Source organism: Triticum dicoccoides, chromosome 4A (genome assembly GCF_002162155.2).
Source record: "Triticum dicoccoides isolate Atlit2015 ecotype Zavitan chromosome 4A, WEW_v2.0, whole genome shotgun sequence".
Taxonomy (NCBI): domain Eukaryota; kingdom Viridiplantae; phylum Streptophyta; class Magnoliopsida; order Poales; family Poaceae; genus Triticum; species Triticum dicoccoides.
Window position 1 is genome coordinate 3,823,301 of NC_041386.1, and position 18,218 is coordinate 3,841,518.

General features: G+C 46.3%; 2 protein-coding genes and 1 pseudogene across 3 annotated transcripts in view; 1 reads left to right on the forward strand and 2 right to left on the reverse strand.

Moving 5' to 3' along the window:
• Positions 1-455: 455 nt before the first annotated feature.
• On the reverse strand, positions 456-5,803 carry LOC119284513 (15-cis-phytoene desaturase, chloroplastic/chromoplastic). Its single transcript, XM_037563632.1, has 15 exons — positions 5,651-5,803; positions 4,817-5,069; positions 4,584-4,716; positions 4,377-4,465; positions 4,192-4,249; positions 3,496-3,651; positions 3,140-3,288; positions 2,593-2,712; positions 2,227-2,440; positions 2,054-2,156; positions 1,883-1,930; positions 1,676-1,721; positions 1,119-1,306; positions 840-1,002; positions 456-718 (listed from the first exon to the last, which is right to left on the reverse strand). The coding sequence occupies exons 2-15, from the start codon at positions 5,006-5,008 to the stop codon at positions 647-649; spliced, it is 1,731 nt and encodes a 576-aa protein (XP_037419529.1). The 5' UTR covers positions 5,009-5,069; positions 5,651-5,803; the 3' UTR covers positions 456-646.
• A 2,089-nt stretch (positions 5,804-7,892) lies between these two features.
• On the forward strand, positions 7,893-12,918 carry LOC119284515 (annotated as a pseudogene).
• A 143-nt stretch (positions 12,919-13,061) lies between these two features.
• LOC119284514 (protein STRUBBELIG-RECEPTOR FAMILY 6-like) overlaps positions 13,062-18,218 on the reverse strand; it is a 6,117-nt gene continuing 960 nt past the window's right edge. For both annotated transcript variants that reach the window (XM_037563633.1, XM_037563634.1), the window contains exons 2-16: positions 17,540-17,672; positions 17,383-17,454; positions 17,220-17,294; positions 17,062-17,133; positions 16,900-16,971; positions 16,664-16,735; positions 16,511-16,576; positions 16,370-16,435; positions 16,012-16,298; positions 15,638-15,924; positions 14,918-15,189; positions 14,132-14,267; positions 13,782-13,912; positions 13,524-13,680; positions 13,062-13,425 (exon numbers count right to left, since the gene is read on the reverse strand). In XM_037563633.1, the coding sequence (XP_037419530.1) occupies positions 13,285-13,425; positions 13,524-13,680; positions 13,782-13,912; positions 14,132-14,267; positions 14,918-15,189; positions 15,638-15,924; positions 16,012-16,298; positions 16,370-16,435; positions 16,511-16,576; positions 16,664-16,735; positions 16,900-16,971; positions 17,062-17,133; positions 17,220-17,294; positions 17,383-17,454; positions 17,540-17,672 (2,039 nt within the window). In that variant the 3' untranslated portion in view covers positions 13,062-13,284. The remainder of the gene's footprint in view (positions 13,426-13,523; positions 13,681-13,781; positions 13,913-14,131; positions 14,268-14,917; positions 15,190-15,637; positions 15,925-16,011; positions 16,299-16,369; positions 16,436-16,510; positions 16,577-16,663; positions 16,736-16,899; positions 16,972-17,061; positions 17,134-17,219; positions 17,295-17,382; positions 17,455-17,539; positions 17,673-18,218) is intronic.

Below are 18,218 nucleotides of genomic sequence, written 5' to 3' on the forward strand. Positions count from 1 at the left end.
CCTCTTTTGAAAATTGCAGCTGACCTTACTCCCTCCGTTCCATAATATAAGATATAGATATCATCAGGATTTCTCTCCGCACCCAAAAAAGAAGTTATCATTAGGATATTGTCCATGCTTTTCTTCTCCGTTGCTGGCACAAGCCTTGGGTTTTACTAGATGATGCCCCGCACGTTGTTTCGGGAATGTTTGCAATATTTCAATGAGATTTTAATTATATGAAACATGAATTCTTAAAACAATAGTTTTTGAAAGTATATAAGAATTAAATGTAAATAGCATAATAAAATGAAATTTTACATGCATGCATGTTGTAGTGGATTTTTAATATGAATAGTTGCATGTTGAGGTGGGTCTTTCCTTATGCATGTTGAATAATGAGGTGGCATGCTTGCATGTTGAGATAAATATGTTAATGGGGACTAGCTATTTAGATATAGAAGATTACTCCAGGGAACATGAAAAGCAATCGGTTACGGTTACCGGTTCAGTTTCCAACAGCAAACAAGATAATGATATCTAAGATTCCTTTTATCACTTTTGCCCTTCTGCAAAAGGTCTTCTTTGTTTTACAAATTTCCCTTTTAGTTCCAATATGGATGTCAGCTCAATTCACTGGTGGACTCTACAACAATGCGGTAACTAGCTACAACTTGGAGGCGACCGGGGCTTCGGATTGCAGGCTCTCCTGGCTCCTGCGGGACAGCATCTTAGAATCCTGCGAGCAGAAACGCGATAACATATTAGACTACGATAATGACGCGCCGTGATGCACCAAGACAACAGCGTACAAGTTTTATGCATCTATCAACACCCAATACAATGGAGAGAGCATTTACCTGCACTATGGACTGAGCACAAAACTTCCCTGACAAAACCGCACCCTCCATGGAAGCCAGGTATTTCTGCTTTGTGTAATCGCCGGCCAGATAGAACCCTTCGATCGGTGATCGTTGCAGGGGTCGGCAAGGTTCGCAGTTCGGGACAGTCTTGTAAACGGACCTGTAACAGCGAGCCAGGAAGTGTAATAAACCATGTAAGAGAAGAAGAGCACATCAAAGCCGCCTCTTTTATTAGCCATCACTTTATCAGGAAGGGTGTTAGGGAAATGTCCTGACCTCGGTGTCTTCACAACATGGTATTTAAGAATCTTTGCTTTACTCTGGTCAGCAGCGATTTCATCAGGAAACAACTTGGCTAGCTCTAGCATAGTTGCTTCGATGATTTCGGTGTCACTCCGCCCGATCCATTCCTCTGCTGGAGCAAAGACCAGCTCCAGCATTGAACGGTTTGGATCATAGTACTCCTGTAAACAGTTAGAAAAGAATATGAAAATGAAACGATGAGTATGTGTTCATGTCCTTGGTTCTTTGTCCTAAGCTATTACGATATTATTATAGGAAAAAAAGCAATTACGATTAATAAATCAGCAGTCAACTGACATGTCAGCAATGACAAAAGGATGCCATACTTCATTCTTTGAGATAACTAAAATTTGCAATACCAGCAGTAATTATTAGTTTAATAATGAATTCCTTCTGCGGCACATGCATATTTTTTACATAGGCGTATAGACTTTGGGGCATTTGTTCATAGTGAAATATAAATTAAGGTTAACCCGCATGCAATACTTAGAAGTGAACTGCAAACTAAGCCTAAATCGTCAAGTTAGTACCTTGCACGCTAAAGACATGTCTGCATAAACGCTTAAAAGTGAACTCCTGAAACAGAAAGATCAATATATTGTAAGGGACATATGTTATTCAGTACAGTATCAACCAAGAATTCAAACATGGAGTAGGAAAGAATGCACCCAATCTGAATACTGGACAACAAATTCATTAGGCGTCAACAATAAGATCAGTATGACCAAAAGACATACCTGCTGAAAAGAAGGTGGTCATACGTGTTTTTCAGTTTTCTGTCAAACCTGAAATATTCAAATCAACAGAAACACTAAGAGGTATTTCAAAAATTCATGGAGCACACGGGCACAAGTAGAACCACAGCACATAAATGACGTCGTAACTTACAACCCTTTAAATCAACTAACCATATATGAACATTGATGACAGGAACTCCCACCAACTTATCCAGCCTTTTGAAATAAGAGATCTCTCTCCACTCTTGTGGTACAAGAAGCTTGAAGATATCAACTGAATCACAAGCTAGTCAGTTAAACTGAATAGGTGCAAAGGAAGCATGATTCTTGAAAATAAATCGCACCTGGTGCTGCAAAAACATATGCATCTCCAGTTATTTGAGTCCCATCAGTAAGTGCAAAGTGCTTCACTGTTCCGTCCGGGTTCAGTTCAATTTTCTGAATACGAGAATTCAGCCGGACCTCACCACCCAAAGACTGAATGTGGTTAACAATAGGCATGCATAGCCTTTCAGGAGGATTACCATCCAAGAATGCCATTTTCGAGCCATGCTTCTCCTACACATTTACACAGTTTTTTCATTAAGTAATACCCCCAAGTTGTCATTATGGTGTGATTGTGTGAACGAATGTTTGTATCTTCTAAAGGTAATAAAGGACAGAATATGTCAACTATGTCTACAGTAGGAATAGAGGAAATGAAGTTGTACCTGGAGAAATCGGTTTAGAGCAATCAGAATGCACTGCATGGATAACTCGTCAGGGTTTATGAAATTGAGTGCCTTGGACATTGCAATAAAAACCTCGTCGTTGACCCGATCAGGAACACCCTGTGCTGATTAAATAACTGTATCAGAAACTGTATTGACTCATTTACTGGGACAACAAAAGAAAGAAAATACTCCCACCAATCCATATTAATTGACGCTGGTTATCAACATTTTAGTACAAATAAGAAAGGTGAACCTGCTGTGTATTAATTAACAAAGAAGAACCTGCATTCTCTTCGTCTGCACACTTGGGATTTAACTTGAAAGATTCATAAAACTACAAGCATTGTTTAAGCCTAAATTTGCATACAAAAGGGCTTGGTTGAAGATGAAAGATGGAAGCTTGAGCATTTATGGACCAAAGAATATGACAATAAAAGGCACCAATGTATTAGCAAACACATATTTTCTCGTTACAATGTAGCCTCATAGAGATTGCAATATGTTTACTACAGTGACGAATCTAAATGACACAGTGAGCTCATACCTGCTTTTCCATCCATTCTGAAACAGTTAAGCCATCTTGAGCTTCAACGTAAGCTTGGCCACCAAGCATTGCAGGTAGAAGCCCAATAGCAAACTTCACCTTCTCCGGCCAAGTAAGCATTTCATTGTTTTTCAGTATGGCCCACACTCCTGTTAAATGCATGCATTGTCAACGATAACCTGACATTGATTGGCAGAGTAGCTCAACAGCCATGATCAAACTTGTTTATATTTACTAATAAACCCACTAGTTGATTCATATATTAGCACTTAAAGAACTAACACTAGGATGCATTTCTGAGTTTTCTTGGCATTCTTTCTTCTATTGAGCAACACCAGGGCTATGTATAACCTTACCATTTAAGGGCGCCGGCAAAGTCTCTGGAAAATCAAAACGGCTGTATTCTCCTGGTTTGTTTGGCATGGCAAATATCATGGAGTGTTCCTTCCATTGCAAGCGATCACTAATACCAAGCTCAGCAAACAAATTCTGTACATTGGGATAAGCTCCAACTGAAAAGAAAAAAACATATGGTTACATATATGCACAGAATGAAAAGTATCGTACTATCGTACACATGCTATTGGAAGGGAAGAGAAGGCTGGTAGAAGAAAAAATTATAGATAAAAAGAAACTATTCAACCAGGCCAACCAGGCCGTATGGAACATTAAAATCTAAGCTATTGTATGTGATATTAGTGTACAAACTTCCAGGCTTAAAAGAGTTTGGGACCGATCTTTACTTCCGGAAGAATTCATTTCTTAATAATGGCCATGCATAAAGTCCACTAAAAATATTATTAAAAAAAAGTAAGGCCCATCTGGTAGAAATTCAAACAACAATAAAAGTTGACAGAACAAAACACTTTCCTTCTTTTTTGCAATTTCAGTACCTGAACATGACTCCTCAGAGATCAGTTCGTACTTCACTCAAGGTGTTTTATCATATTTGTCTGAAACATCTACCTATACACTGGTAATGGAAATAACCTAGATAACACACAGAAGCACAAACATAACCTCGAAGAACCAGAGCCAGAACCAGAGCTTACAAAAAATATGAAGGCCAGTCTCGTACCAATCACCATCTTCATCCTTCCATGCAGCTAACTGTTCAAGGCATACAACGATAGAAATAATAAGAAACAAGGCTGAAGACAATAAATGAAAATTAAGATCACATAAGGAGCACAATTTTAGAATTGAGATAAAGCAAGTATGTAAGTAATGATCAGACCTTTCCGCCCAACACATCTCTTGCCTCAAGCACTATGGGTTTATGGCCAGCATCTGCCAGGTACTTTGCAGTTGATAGACCAGCCAATCCTGCAAAGTTCACACCAGAAACTAGTAACGCTAAGAGGCAATGGTGATTCACTCAAGGGTATCTGGTGTGCGAAAAAGTATACATGTTTAAATTTTGGAGTTACATCAGACTTCAGACCTGCACCAGCAATCACGACCTGTAATGGTTTACTGGGGCGTTCACTGCTTCTAAACGACGAAGAAAGCTGGCCAGCTTCCAAATAGTTAATCGTGTTCTCTAGTGGAGGCCTTGGAAAATCTTGGCAAACAACCTGCAAAGAAGGCAAGCAATTATTTGACAAGAAATGCTATGGGGAGATAAAACAAACAATAAGCTTTTCCGCAAAATAGAAACACAGGCAAAATATTAACCTGCAGAGCACGAAGTCCACGGCGTGATCCTTTTACTTTATTCCTTAAGCCAAGGGAGGTCGTACGGTGACTGGTTTTTAGTGCCTGGACACTGCTGCTTGTGAAGCACCTCTGTGTATGAAGTTGTCCGGCAAAAGATCTTACTTGCTTCGCTCCAGCTATGTTGATAGATGATAGGCAGCTGGTATCCATACTGAAGCAAGCAGTGTGAGATTCTTGTCAACCTTATTTGACCAATGGGCGCGGAAGAAAACTGCATAACCAAGAAGAGCAATTAAACTCGCAGCTCATGAGGCCCTCTGTTATCAAGTCAACCAAGTTGTGTCGCGATTCAATCGATCCAGATTGCAGTAACTTGGGTAAACAAAAGCCACAATCTGCCTAGAAGCCAAATGACACGGAATTTGGTCAACTCAAAGTGGTGTGGTCTTGCCTTCATTTAGAGAAAATGAGCATAAATAAAAGCATGAAGATATGACAGGTCCAGGCAATCCATTTACTCTGCAGTTGACATAGAGTTCGTTTTAAATTCCTAAGACCCCGTGTGTTTCCATGTAGGAGTGGTTGTGCCCGTTTAGATTAGTTAGAACAAGGACATGAAATGGGCGAATAAGGCCTGGTCTGGCTGCACGGTAAGCAAATCGGGCACGCAGCATACGGTGATGATTTTCGCGGTCGATCGGGAAATTCAACGCCTCTAATCTGAAGTAGAACAATAATTAAACCCTTGGAAAATCCTCAACGCCCGCCCCGCCGCCCGAGCTCTGCTCGCGCGGAACCGCGGGACTGGAAACGCGCCGGCGAAGGGAATAACAGATGGGAGAGGCGACTTACCGCCGCCGGGGGAGGAGAGGGACGCAGCGGCGAGGCGAGGCGGGTGGGGACGGGAGGGAGTCCAGACTCCAGGCGCGAGGGGAGCTTTATGTACGGCGCGGGATAAGGCTCGTCGCCGGCTGGGGGGGTTGGGGGTGGTGCGAAAGGGACAAATCGGGGGGGGCGGGGAAGATGTGGTGGCGGAGGATGCCTTTTGGCGGCTGGTGCGCTCTACGTTTTCCCTGGAATATACCGCGGCCACCTCACACGTTTTCATGGCCCGTCTTCTTTCTGGTTCCAGTCCTGCCTGCCGGACTGCACGAACAATGGGTTTTTTTAGCCAAAACAATGGGTTCGTCGGGTTCCCCGGATGAGGAGTATCAAGACAAGGACTTGGTGCATTCATTTGCAAAAGAGTTCATTGATTCGTTGGATTCGGGCAACGAAGATGTTGAGCTGTTGATGAAGACCAGCATCCAGGAGGAAATGGAGAGGGGAGTGGAGCATATTCTGAATTTCAAAACGTTCGGTCAAAGGGAGGAGAGTTCTAAACCGGGATAGGGTCGTTGGTGCACGGTTGCTCTATAAGGACCACTTTCGGCCCGGACCAACATTCCCTAATACATTTTTTCGTCGATGCTTCCTTACGCGCAAACCCTTGTGTTTTGCACGATGTGGACAGAGTGGAGGCACATGATCCCTACTTCAGGCTCAAGAGGGATTGTTGCGGACTCCTTTGTAGAAATGCACGACTGCTTTGAGAATGCTTGCATTAGGTACCGTTGCTGATATCGTTGGTGAGATGGTCCAGATTGGGAAGAGCATATGCCTTGATACCACTGTGAACTTTGCTCGTGCCGTGGTCAAGGTGTTTAGAGCAGAGTATTTGCGAGAACCAATTGTGCAAGATACAGAAAGGTTGATCACCATTGAAGCGACAAGAGGTTTTTCAGGTATACTTGGTTGCATTGGCAATGCAAGAACTCCCCCAAAGTTTTTGCACAGGATGTACCAAGGTCACATCATCATACTAGAAGCAGTGACATCAAGGGATTTGTGAATTTGGCATGTTTGGTTCCAACAGCGACATCAATGTACTCCAGCGATCTCTATTATTCAAGAGATTTTCTGATGGAATGTGATGAGTTCAATTTTGTGTTTATTTATTTATTTTGTATCGTATTAGTAGGATTTTTCGGATCCTCCGCCTAATCTTGTCGTTGATCGCCCGCTGGTTCTTGTCAGCGACTCCGGCAACATCATCTCGGACATGTTGCCGACGACATTGATGAAGCCGGGTCGCCAAGGTCCATCCGCATGGGCCAACATGTGCTTCACCGGTGCACGCCAAGGAACCCCCGTAGAAACTCCGCTGACTTGTACCCACTCAATATGTTTAGCACCAACGCCATGCCGACGATGCCGGTAGACAGCGGCGGCATGCTGAGGAAGGTGAACATCATGGCGTCAGCCCCCATGGCCTCTCTCACCCCCACATTGTACCCCTTCGGGTCACCCCCGCCCGCCTCATGTCCTCCATCAGCCTCTCCCTGATGGCGCCGCCATAGATCGCGGCCACCCCCTCCTTCGCCGCGGCCTCTAGCGTGTCAGCTAGCGCCGGATCGCGGCAGAGCTCGCTAGCGTGCAAGAACCACCCACCCGGCACGAACAAGACGCTTAGGCCGGGGTCGGCGAGCACGCTGGCCTCCTCGTCCTTGAGCGCGGCCACCCCCTCCTCCGCTCGTCCGCCACCCGTGTACGCATATGGTGTGCGGGGCGACGGTTCCAGCGATGGGGCATGTATACCGTCAATCAATGTAAACTACTAAGCGCACACACAAAACGGATTAGATTAAAACTAGCCGTTAGACTTAGTTTAGTGAGCCTACTCATGCGGCGATAACGGGTTCATGCACGTTTTATGGGATGCGTTTAGAGAAGATAATGTTTCCTCAGCCTCAGAGATATGCCACTTTGACGGAACCACCCGTGCGTCGTTTTGCATGATTACTTTCAGCTGACACCTCCATCACCCTGCATTTATCCGTGCACAACAACGTATTTTAATGACCAAAACAACACTTACTCGAGTAGATGACATCGCCATGTTTTGTCTGCTCGACCGGTTGGTTTGACGCGACCGTCGGCTGACTGCCGTGGGAGTTTGAACGGTGGTTGCGGCTGGCCGAACCACGCTCCCAAATGGCGGGAAAAAGGGGCAGCAGCCCCACCCCGTCTCTCCCACTTTACTCCTCACCGACAAGAACCACAGTAAACCTTCCCAACGCTGGCAGCCAGCTCCATTCCATCAGATTCTTCACCGGCGAGTCCCAAACTTCTTATCGAGACGAATGTGCAGACCTGTTCACGAGTGATCTACGAGTAGCTCTGATCCGCCGATCACCGACTGCAGATCTCGGCGCCGCCGCCGGCTTCAGAGCTGAAGCATGGATGATGACGGGCTGGGAAAGCCTCTGCTTGGACGTGAGAGTCTCAGCACCCAAGACATTGATCTGGTAAGTCAGGTGCATTCAGTTAGGATATACTGTACAGTATACTGCACATTAACTTCGTTCTGTGGAAATGTGGTTCATGGCAATAGCGTGTCTGCAGGGGAACCTGCCCCTCGAAGAAGTTTTTGAGCAGCTGAGCATGTCTCGATGCGGTCTCTCCTCGGCGGATGCCGCGGAGCGGTTGCAGCTGTTCGGCGCAAACCGACTGGAGGAGAAGCGCGTAAATTCACTGTCTCTACTGCTTACTCGCTGTTTAACTCCAAGATTTCACCTCGTCTGAAGTCCTCATTTTTGTTTCTGGCAGGAGAACAAGGTTCTCAAGTTCATCAGCTTCATGTGGAACCCTCTGTCCTGGGTGATGGAGGCAGCAGCCGTGATGGCATTAGTCTTGGCAAATGGGGGTGTAAGTCAAGCACTATGCTATGCTATGTTCTGTGACCGATTCAGTCAAGAAAATCTCTGCAGTTTCGGGAAAAAAGTAGTGTGTTTTTTCAACAACAACAAAGAGAAGTGGTAGATTAATTTGGTGTCCACCTTTTCTTTCTTCAGAGTCAGGGACCTGACTGGGAGGACTTTGTGGGGATCGTCTGCCTTCTCATCATCAACTCGACAATCAGCTTCGTCGAGGAGAACAATGCCGGCAATGCCGCGGCCTCGCTCATGGCCCACTTGGCGCCTAGAACAAAGGTTGGTAGGAGCTTGGTGCATGCCTTGATTTACTGTGTGTTCATGCATGGCTGTGCCTGCAGGTTCTTAGAGATGGGCAATGGCAAGAGCTGGATGCCTCTGTATTGGTACCCGGGGACATCATCAGCATCAGGCTTGGTGACATTGTCCCTGCGGATGCGCGGCTGCTCGAGGGGGATCCTCTTAAAATTGACCAGGCAAAATCATATTTCATTTACAACGTATACCGATATTGATCATGCCATGACGGCCTGATTGTCCTGTCAAAGTGATCTTTCTAAAAACAATCTTGCAGTCAGCTCTCACTGGAGAATCACTTCCTGTGACCAAAAGGACCGGCGATCTAGTGTTCACTGGTTCAACTTGCAAGCATGGTGAGATTGAAGCTGTCGTCATCGCGACCGGGACCCGCTCATTCTTCGGGACGGCGGCTCATTTGGTGGACACCACAGAGGTTGTAGGCCATTTCCAGAAGGTGAGTCATCATCACTGCAGAATGTGATCAGATGTGCTAAGCATTAGTTGCAGAGAAATGTCTGCGGCGTGAGCTGAATTTTCCTACTGAAAATTTCAGGTTCTTACCTGCATAGGCAACTTCTGTATCTGCTCAATTGCGGTGGGGGTGATCGTTGAGGTTATCATCATGTTCGCGGTCCAGCATCGGTCATACCGGGAGGGGATCAACAATGTGCTTGTTCTTCTGATCGGAGGGATACCGATCGCGATGCCAACGGTTTTGTCGGTCACGCTCGCAATAGGTTCTCATCGCCTATCTCAGCAGGTGTGTCTGGATATTGCCATCACCTTTCTTCAGTTAACAAACAAATGATGTACTCCTAATACTATAATATCACTGGATTTGTTCTGAACTTTGCAGGGTGCCATCACCAAAAGAATGACAGCCATCGAGGAAATGGCAGGAATGGATGTTCTCTGCTGCGACAAAAACGGAACCCTCACTCTCAACCACCTTACCGTCGACAAAAACCTAATCGAGGTACTTTCTTACCTTAAAAGAAAGAGTATATTCATCCTATAAATTATAAGATTTATCATCGGTGCAACACTTGGCGTGCAAGCTGATCCGTCATTTTTGGCAAGTTCAGGTTTTCAGCGGAGGAATGGACAGGGACATGATCATTCTGTTGGCTGCAAGAGCATCAAGAGTGGATAATCAAGATGCAATCGACATGGCCATCATAAATATGCTCTCTGATCCCAAAGAGGTTTCTGAATCTCTGCACTTCATTTGAGCCTGCACATCAATAATGGATCACAAATCACAAATGTTACCTGTTCCTCCTCAGGCACGCGCGAACATCACCGAGGTTCACTTTCTCCCGTTCAATCCGGTCGACAAGAGGACGGCCATAACATACATTGATTCTGGTGGCAATTGGTCCCGGGTCAGCAAAGGAGCTCCTGAGCAGGTCCTCCCTCTCCCCTGCTGGAGAAGTTCATCACTGTACCTCATCAGTGCTGCTGACTGTCATCTATCTTTCAACATGGGACTTAATCATCTACAGTGTTTTAGGCTTTTAGCCATGACCCAGAACATCTGATCTGATATTGATCATCTTACAGATCCTCAACCTGTGCTTCAACAAGGATGACATCGCCGAGAAGGCGCAGCGGGTCGTCGACAGCTTCGCCGAGAGGGGCCTCCGTTCACTAGCAGTTGCTTACCAGGTACTACTAGTAACATACTCCTACATTCTGAATTCTGAAGGCCAGTTTCGGTTTCTGCTGGTGAATGCACACTGCTGCATTCTGAATTCTGAAGCGCTCCGCCGGATCGCCTTGATGCCTGAGATCAGGAGGTCCCGGAGAGATCGAGGCACGGCGACGGCGGGCCGTGGGTCTTCTGCGGCGTGCTGCCGCTGTTCGACCCGCCGCGGCACGACAGCGCGGACACCATCCGCAGGGCCCTGGACCTGGGCGTGTGCGTGAAGATGATCACCGGCGACCACCTGGCGATCGCCAAGGAGACCGGCCGGCGGCTAGGGACGGGGACCAACATGCACCCGTCGGCGGCGCTGTTCGGCAGCCGCGGCGGCGGCGACGAGGGGGCGGCGATGCCGGTGGAGGAGCTGGTGGAGGGCGCGGACGGGTTCGCGGGCGTGTTCCCGGAGCACAAGCACGAGATCGTGCGGCTCCTGCAGGCCAACGGCCACGTGTGCGGGATGACGGGCGACGGCGTGAACGACGCGCCGGCGCTGAAGAAGGCCGACATCGGCATCGCGGTGTCGGAGGCGACGGACGCCGCCCGGGCCGCCGCCGACATCGTGCTGACGGAGCCCGGCCTCGGCGTCATCGTCTGCGCCGTCCTCACCAGCCGCGCCATCTTCCAGCGCATGAAGAACTACACGGTGAATCTTGAGTTTTCCACACATGCCACGCCATTGCCAGCACCACAAATGTTCAGTTCAGTTACTGGGATTTGCTTGTGATGATTTCTACTACCTTGCCGATGCAGATTTACGCCGTGTGCATCACCATACGGATAGTGGTAAGAATGCAGCAGCAAATCAAGTTGTTTTGCAGCATGATCTGCGATGCATATGAGATATAACTATTACAGTGATCTTCCTGTGTTCTTGTATGGTTGCAGGTTGGGTTTGTGCTTCTGGCGTCGATATGGGAGTACGACTTCCCGCCGTTCATGGTGCTCGTCATAGCCATACTCAACGATGGTAACTAACGTAGCATCTCTGAACTTGACCATGCCAAGTTTCAGACCATACTTGGCCCTGTTTGGTTCGGCTGTGGATTTCTAAAAGCAGCTGTGAAAAATCTGATTTAAAAAAGATGTAGGTCATTTGGCAAACCAGCTGATACAACCTTTTTAGATTTTGGCCCGCAGCGGAATCAGATTTTGGAAAGCACGTCCTGGGCTGCTTCCGTTTTTGGTTCAGATTTTGGCAGCGGATTTCTGGAATCGGATTCTGCTGGGTTCGCTCTTTGGTTCAGATTCTGCTGCGCGGCAGCGGAATCCGGCGATAAAAGCTGAACCAAACAGGGCCTTACTGAAACACATAGCCTGACCGAAATGCCTTACCAGGGACGATCATGGCGATATCCAAGGACCGGGTGACGCCGTCGTGGAGCCCGGACAGCTGGAAGCTGAAGGAGATATTCGCCACCGGCGTCGTCATCGGCGCCTACCTCGCGCTGGCCACGGTGCTCTTCTACTGGGCGGTCACCAGAACCACATTCTTCGAGGTTGGCAGAGCAGAAACTGAACATCCAAGGCTGCAGTCTCACTTCAGCCTTCTGATGCTTTCTGATCTCTGAAACTGCAGTCTCACTTCGGGGTGCGGTCGCTGAAGCTGGACGCGGAGGAGGTGTCGTCGGCGGTGTACCTGCAGGTGAGCATCACCAGCCAGGCCCTGATATTCGTGACCCGCAGCCGGGGCCTCTCCTTCCTCGACCGGCCGGGGGCGCTGCTCGTCGGCGCCTTCGCCGTCGCGCAGCTGGTGGCCACCCTGGTGGCGGTGTACGCGGCCGCCGGCTTCGCGTCGATCAGCGGCGTCGGGTGGCGCTGGGTCGGCGTCATCTGGCTCTACAGCCTGGCGTCCTACCTCCCGCTCGACCCCATCAAGGTCGCCGTCCGCTACGCCCTCAGCGGCGAGGCCTGGGGCCTGCTCCTCGACCGGAAGGTACGGCCTCCGTTCATGGCTACATGCCTGCACCTGTTGACTCACTCTCTTCAGGCTGCGTTTGCAAGGAGGAGGAAAGACTACTACGGCAACGGCGAGGAGGATCGCTCTCTGACCATCTCCTCAGCAGCCGGACGCCGCGCTCCGCCGTCGCGGCGCAAGCGAGGCGGCGCGCCGAGATCGCCAGGTAAGGTTTCGCTGTTGGCTATTGCAGTTCCATGGAAGGGGCACTGAAGAAATGAACAGCAGCACTAACAGACCTTGTGTTTTCGTTAGCAGGCTGGGAGAAACACACGCACCGAGGGCGCACGTCGACTCTGTCATGAGGCTCAAGCGCGACCGGTCGGCTCACTCCGTTTGATGATCTGCTTGAAGGTGGTCTGCACATGTTGAGAGCAGAGAGCAGCAGCTTATTCTCAGCTGATTCAGGCAAACCATTTCTCAGTAATACAAGCAGTAACTCCCTGTAAACCTCTTCTTTTTTAGGGTAATAATCAGCAGACCTGATGCCATGGATACCATGGTTATTTGGAGCATTGGTAGATATATATAAGTCAAGTGTGAAATCTAACAGGATGGCACCAATGCTGATTTGTGGACATGTCACAGCCAAACAGCACTAATACTTAGTAGGTATAATAAATCAAGCGAAACCTGTGTGTGATATGTACTGACAGAACCGGACACCAATTCTGCTCTGTTCCTCCACTCTTCTCTCGGCTAGGCGCTAGAAGAAATAAACAAATATAATCTCGGACGCGATATCAGGGGATATATTAGAAGGGTTGTGCTCGCGTCATATGAAATCCTGGTCCTGGTCATCTCCTCGCCGGGAGGCGTCGCCGTCGAGCATCTTCTTCGTCATGTTGGCCCTCTGCACGAGCCGGACCAACGCCTGCACCACCTCCGACATCGGTGGCCTGAACTCCGGCTCAGCCTGCAAAAATAGTTCCGAGGCTCGGGCATTATTGACTCACGCGTGCATGTTTGGCGTTGTATGGTAAATTTGCTTGAGATAGTTGAGTGAAGTCCTACCTGGACACACAGGGCGAGCACGTCGGCGAATCGGGACAGAGACTTGGCAGGGTACAGGCCCTTGAGCGCAGGATCAACCATCCTGTCCAAGGCATCGATGTCGTGGAGCTGGGGAGACGCCCACCGCACGAGCGACTGCTCCGACCTAGGCTTGGAGCTGTAATGCAAACGGTCACGCGGTCACTTCTCGTAGGATCATAAATTGTCAAATTCGTAAACATGCCCGAGCCAAAAACTGGTCATGGCTGATAAAGTTACCTGTCAAATGGTTTGCGTCCGGTCAAAAGCTCTAGCATGACAACCCCAAAGCTGTAGACATCACTCTTCATTGTGTACTGGCCAGTCATGTCCACCTCTGGGGCAGTGCACCCGGCACTCTGTTCTGCTGTCTGCAGAGGTTTATTTGATGGTGGCCCGTTAGGCAATCATTATGCACCATAATGTGTAAAATGCTAAGCTAGAATTGTATATAGTTCATGTATATCAAAATAATCTATAATACATAGAAAATAACTTAGCAAGCCAAGAGCTATTTGTTTACGAGTTCTAAAAGCATGCAACTATGCAAGCAATCCTCTAAAATGGGTCTAGGAGTACATGGAACAGACCTGGAACTCGGCATCAGGAATAAAGCTTGCAAGTCCAGCATCTGAAACGTGCGGGTTGTATTCTGAGTCGAGCAGAATGTTGGATGACTTGAAATTCTTATGGACGACAGACGGAGAACACACTTCATGAAGATACCTGCAAATTATATTTACAGTGGGAAATGGTAAGGCATCTGCAAATGATACTTCGGAACGAACATATATCTTACAATAGATTATGTAACAAACAAAATCATTGTTGAAGAATATTCTTGAACCATTCAGTCAACACTCAGAGGGCAGGCCTGGCGCAGTGGTGAAGTCCTCCCCACTTGTGCCAAGAGGTCCTGGGTTCGAACCAGCCTCTCTGCATTGCACTTTGCAGGGGTAAGACTAGGTTCATATAATCCCTCCCCAGACCCCACCTTGTGTGGGAGCTTCTATGCACTGGGTCTGTCCTTTATTCAGTCAACACTCAATACTACTCCCTCAGTTCCAAAATAAGTGTCACGGTTTTAGTTCAAACTAAAATTTTACACTAAGAAAACATGTAGAGAAGACATGCATCAAAAAGTCCACACATCACTTGCAACAAATACCTACAGCTCAGAGAGATTCCGGTGGCATGATATGGACAAGACAAGCATGTTAATTAGTTGATTGACTATCATTAACTAGAAGATGACAAAATAGTTTTTTCCTATTTTTAAGCTAGCAATAGTCACTCAGCTTGCCCAGTTGGATCTGGACACACAAGACACATCATCAAACCAACCAGATCAACATATATAGTTCACTGCCACTTACTCCAGTGCGCGGGCAGAGCCTAGTGCGATCTTAATGCGGGAGTTCCAGCTAAGTGGCTTGCTGTATTCGTCTGAAAGATGAAGTAGATCATGAAGTGATCCGTTCCTGTGGAAATCATATACAAGCAAGTGTTGTCCATGTTCCATGCAATAGCCCACAAGCTCATTGAGATTCGGATGGTGCAGAATCGAAATGTTTGAGACCAGTTCAACAAAGTCTTCAGATGATTGGAATGGTATTACAGTACAATCTAGTTTCTTCACGGCCAAAACCTGAACAGAGTAAACAAGAACAGTAAGCGCCATATATTTAAATGGCTCAATCTTCTGTTTTTCATTATCTAGACACATTTAAAGAAGGGCAAAAATACAATATCAGGAGAAGCTATCATTAAGCGCCAAAAGAACATCCAAATTATGAGGGATGCTTCTATGCTCCTTCGTTCTTCTCCATAACAAGACTGATGTTAAATACATTATGCTTGGAACACATAAATCCTGTCTTAGATCAGTATAATTTCTACCCTTTCACTAATGTGAAGATCATGCATAGAGAAAATGTTATAGGGAGGACCTATTGCAGACATGTTACCACATGACTACTTGAAACCGAGAACCGCAATCCAATTAAAAAAACAGTCCTGAAGGCCTTAAGAATACAAGTAAAGAAAACATTCTTGTGCTTTGAGAAATATACAAGACCAGCGATCAGATGTAATACCTTTCCATCGTTGAACTGTGACCTGTAGACACGTCCAAAAGTACCCTCTCCAACAAGGTTATCCATGCTGAAGCTATCTGTTGCTATTTGTAGATCTGCAACTGAATAAACAACTGCCTTTATAGGTTTTGTGTTGCTTTTCCTTGCGACAGGTTTGCTTGAGAAGTCATCATCATCATCGAATGACTTGTTGCGTTCAATCTTGGCAGGTGGCTTCAGACCAACTGAAGCAGGGGAAGCCAAAGAGTCCACATCTATTGTGGTTGACTCTTCAAAAGGCTTCATGTCTGCAGCAAGCGTAGAAGCAATCAGTCACAAGATTAGCCAACTAGAAAAAACATCTCTCTAGTATGATAAACGTCAAGCTAACTGACCTTTAACTTCGTTTGAAGGGAATGAAGTGAATGGCTGGTGCTGTTCAAAGTGCTCTTCCCTTTTAGATTTGCGTTTCTTTCTTATCACAAAGAATGCAACAATTGCTCCGACAACCAGCAAAGATATGATAATGCCCGCTACAGCCCCGCCACTTATTCCAGACTTTCCATCAGAAGATGATGAACCACTGTCTTTTTTAGCTGGGCTCTTCCGACGGTTTGAAGGTGGAGCTGTGAATGGCGGTGGCGGTGGAGCTGGTCCCGAAGTCCAAGAATTACCATCAGTCCTACACACAAGCACCATATTAGTTTAGGATACACCCCTAACAAGTGCATGTTAGGAAATCAAGAGACTCACTGTAGACTATTTATCTTCTTAAGCTGACTAGGAATCCAACCAGTGAAGCGATTATTTGCAACATTCCTACAGGTAAGCGAGATATGAGATGATAATGCATATGTAAATAAATCATCGATAAATTTGATGTTGGTTACTTACAGATCAGAAAGGGGAAGATCAGCTAGGACATTGATAGAACCGGTCAACTGATTGTTCTGCAAATATCTGAGAAGTACCAAGACAGGGTTAGATACTTAGATGCATGGCACTCTAATAGGATATGTGGATAGAGAATGTGACTCTATTTCTTACAGAGTCTTAACACTTGACAGTGAACTTAAACCTTCTGGTAGGTCACCAGTAAGAGAATTAAAGGAGAGATCCCTGCATCACATTGCACATGAAAATAGTAAGAGAATCGAAACATCTAGAACATGAACGAAAGAGAGAGGGAGAGAGAGAGAGAGAGAGAGAGAGAGAGAGAGAGAGAGTGATTTTACAACACAAGTTAAGACACATCTGATAATTCACGTAACAAATGTACTCACACTGTTGTCAAGCTACCAAGGTTGGAAAATACGTCGGTCATCTTTCCTTGTAACTGGTTATGGTTAAGATTTCTGCATACACCAGGAAAAAAAATCACTTAGTCCTAGTACATGATGCAAACTCCAAGGCGATTTATTAATTCTGGCTGCAAAGATACTCACAAATATTTAAGATTATTCATCGAGAAAATCGAGTAGGGCAAATTTCCACCGAACTGGTTTCCTGCGAGATTGCTGCAAAACAAGATTCATTTAACAGCTAGAGACAACAAAAGTTGAGAAAACAAAATCAAATGTGTGAATTCATCAGAGGAACTTACAGCCTCTCAAGCTTAGCTGTGGGGAGATTATACTGTATCGCTTGTCCGCCACCAAGGCTGTTTTGGCTCATATCACTGCATGATTTTTTTTAAGATGATGGTTATCAACTGAACTCCCACAGCAAACAAGGTTGAGCATAAGATTTTAAGTTTGGGCGCTCACATCTCGACCAATGAACTCATGGTATTCATATTGTAGCCCAAATTCCCGGACAGCCCCAAGCTTGGCAGTTTGCTGCATCATCAAACAAAGGAAAATATGCTAAGAGGGAGCAAGAAATGAACACGGTTTAGTGACTGGTTTGTTTCATCAGACTCACATTGCTGTAACCGACGATCCTGAGCAAGTGATGCCCTGCCATGATTCGCCGCAGGGGTCACCGCCATTCACTTGCCAGCCTTTGAGCTGCCCCGGAGAATTCAAGCTGGTGAAGAGCGTGTTGAGGGCAGTAACTGCATGTAAGACAGCCACGAATTACTAAAGGCCGTGTCACTAAACAAACCTCGGTTCATCTGCAGTCTGAAGTAGCAGGATATATATCTATGCACGGATTATGTTCAAACATCATGAGGACTAAAGGGGGTAAACAGAACAGAAACAAAAACTGGAAAGGTAATCTACTGGTGAAGAGCAAACCAATCGGACCCACTACAGCAATTTCCATGATCCAGCTAAATGCAAAAAATATAGAGAGAAGGAAGTGTCACATCTAGAAGGTGGGTGGGAAGAAAACGACTTGAGTTTTTCGGAGGGAAATCTAGACCAAAATTATTTCTTCTGAAAGAACAAAAAGGTTTCCCCATCCAATGCTTTCTTTTTCTCAGAATCCTTCCTTTATCCCCTACGCAACTATATCAGGATTCAAAGAGTAAGAGAAAGGATCACTTGCTCAAATTACCCATCAAAGCTATAAAAGAATGTGCTAGCACCACCTAATTATAGCTGGAGTACCAAACTAAAATCAGCCTATTTTCACAACCAAAACTATCAGAAACAAA

What these genes read in the sequence shown, in the direction of transcription:
- LOC119284513 (XM_037563632.1), bottom strand. Translation starts at nt 5,008, where the DNA reads ATGGATACCAGCTGCCTATCATCTATCAACATAGCTGGAGCGAAGCAA. An exon ending in CAGAATGGATGGAAAAGCAG is followed by an intron (nt 2,713 to 3,139) that starts GTATGAGCTCAC and finishes TAATCAGCACAG; the next exon opens with GGTGTTCCTGATCGGGTCAA. An exon ending in GTGCTCAGTCCATAGTGCAG is followed by an intron (nt 719 to 839) that starts GTAAATGCTCTC and finishes TTCTGCTCGCAG; the next exon opens with GATTCTAAGATGCTGTCCCG.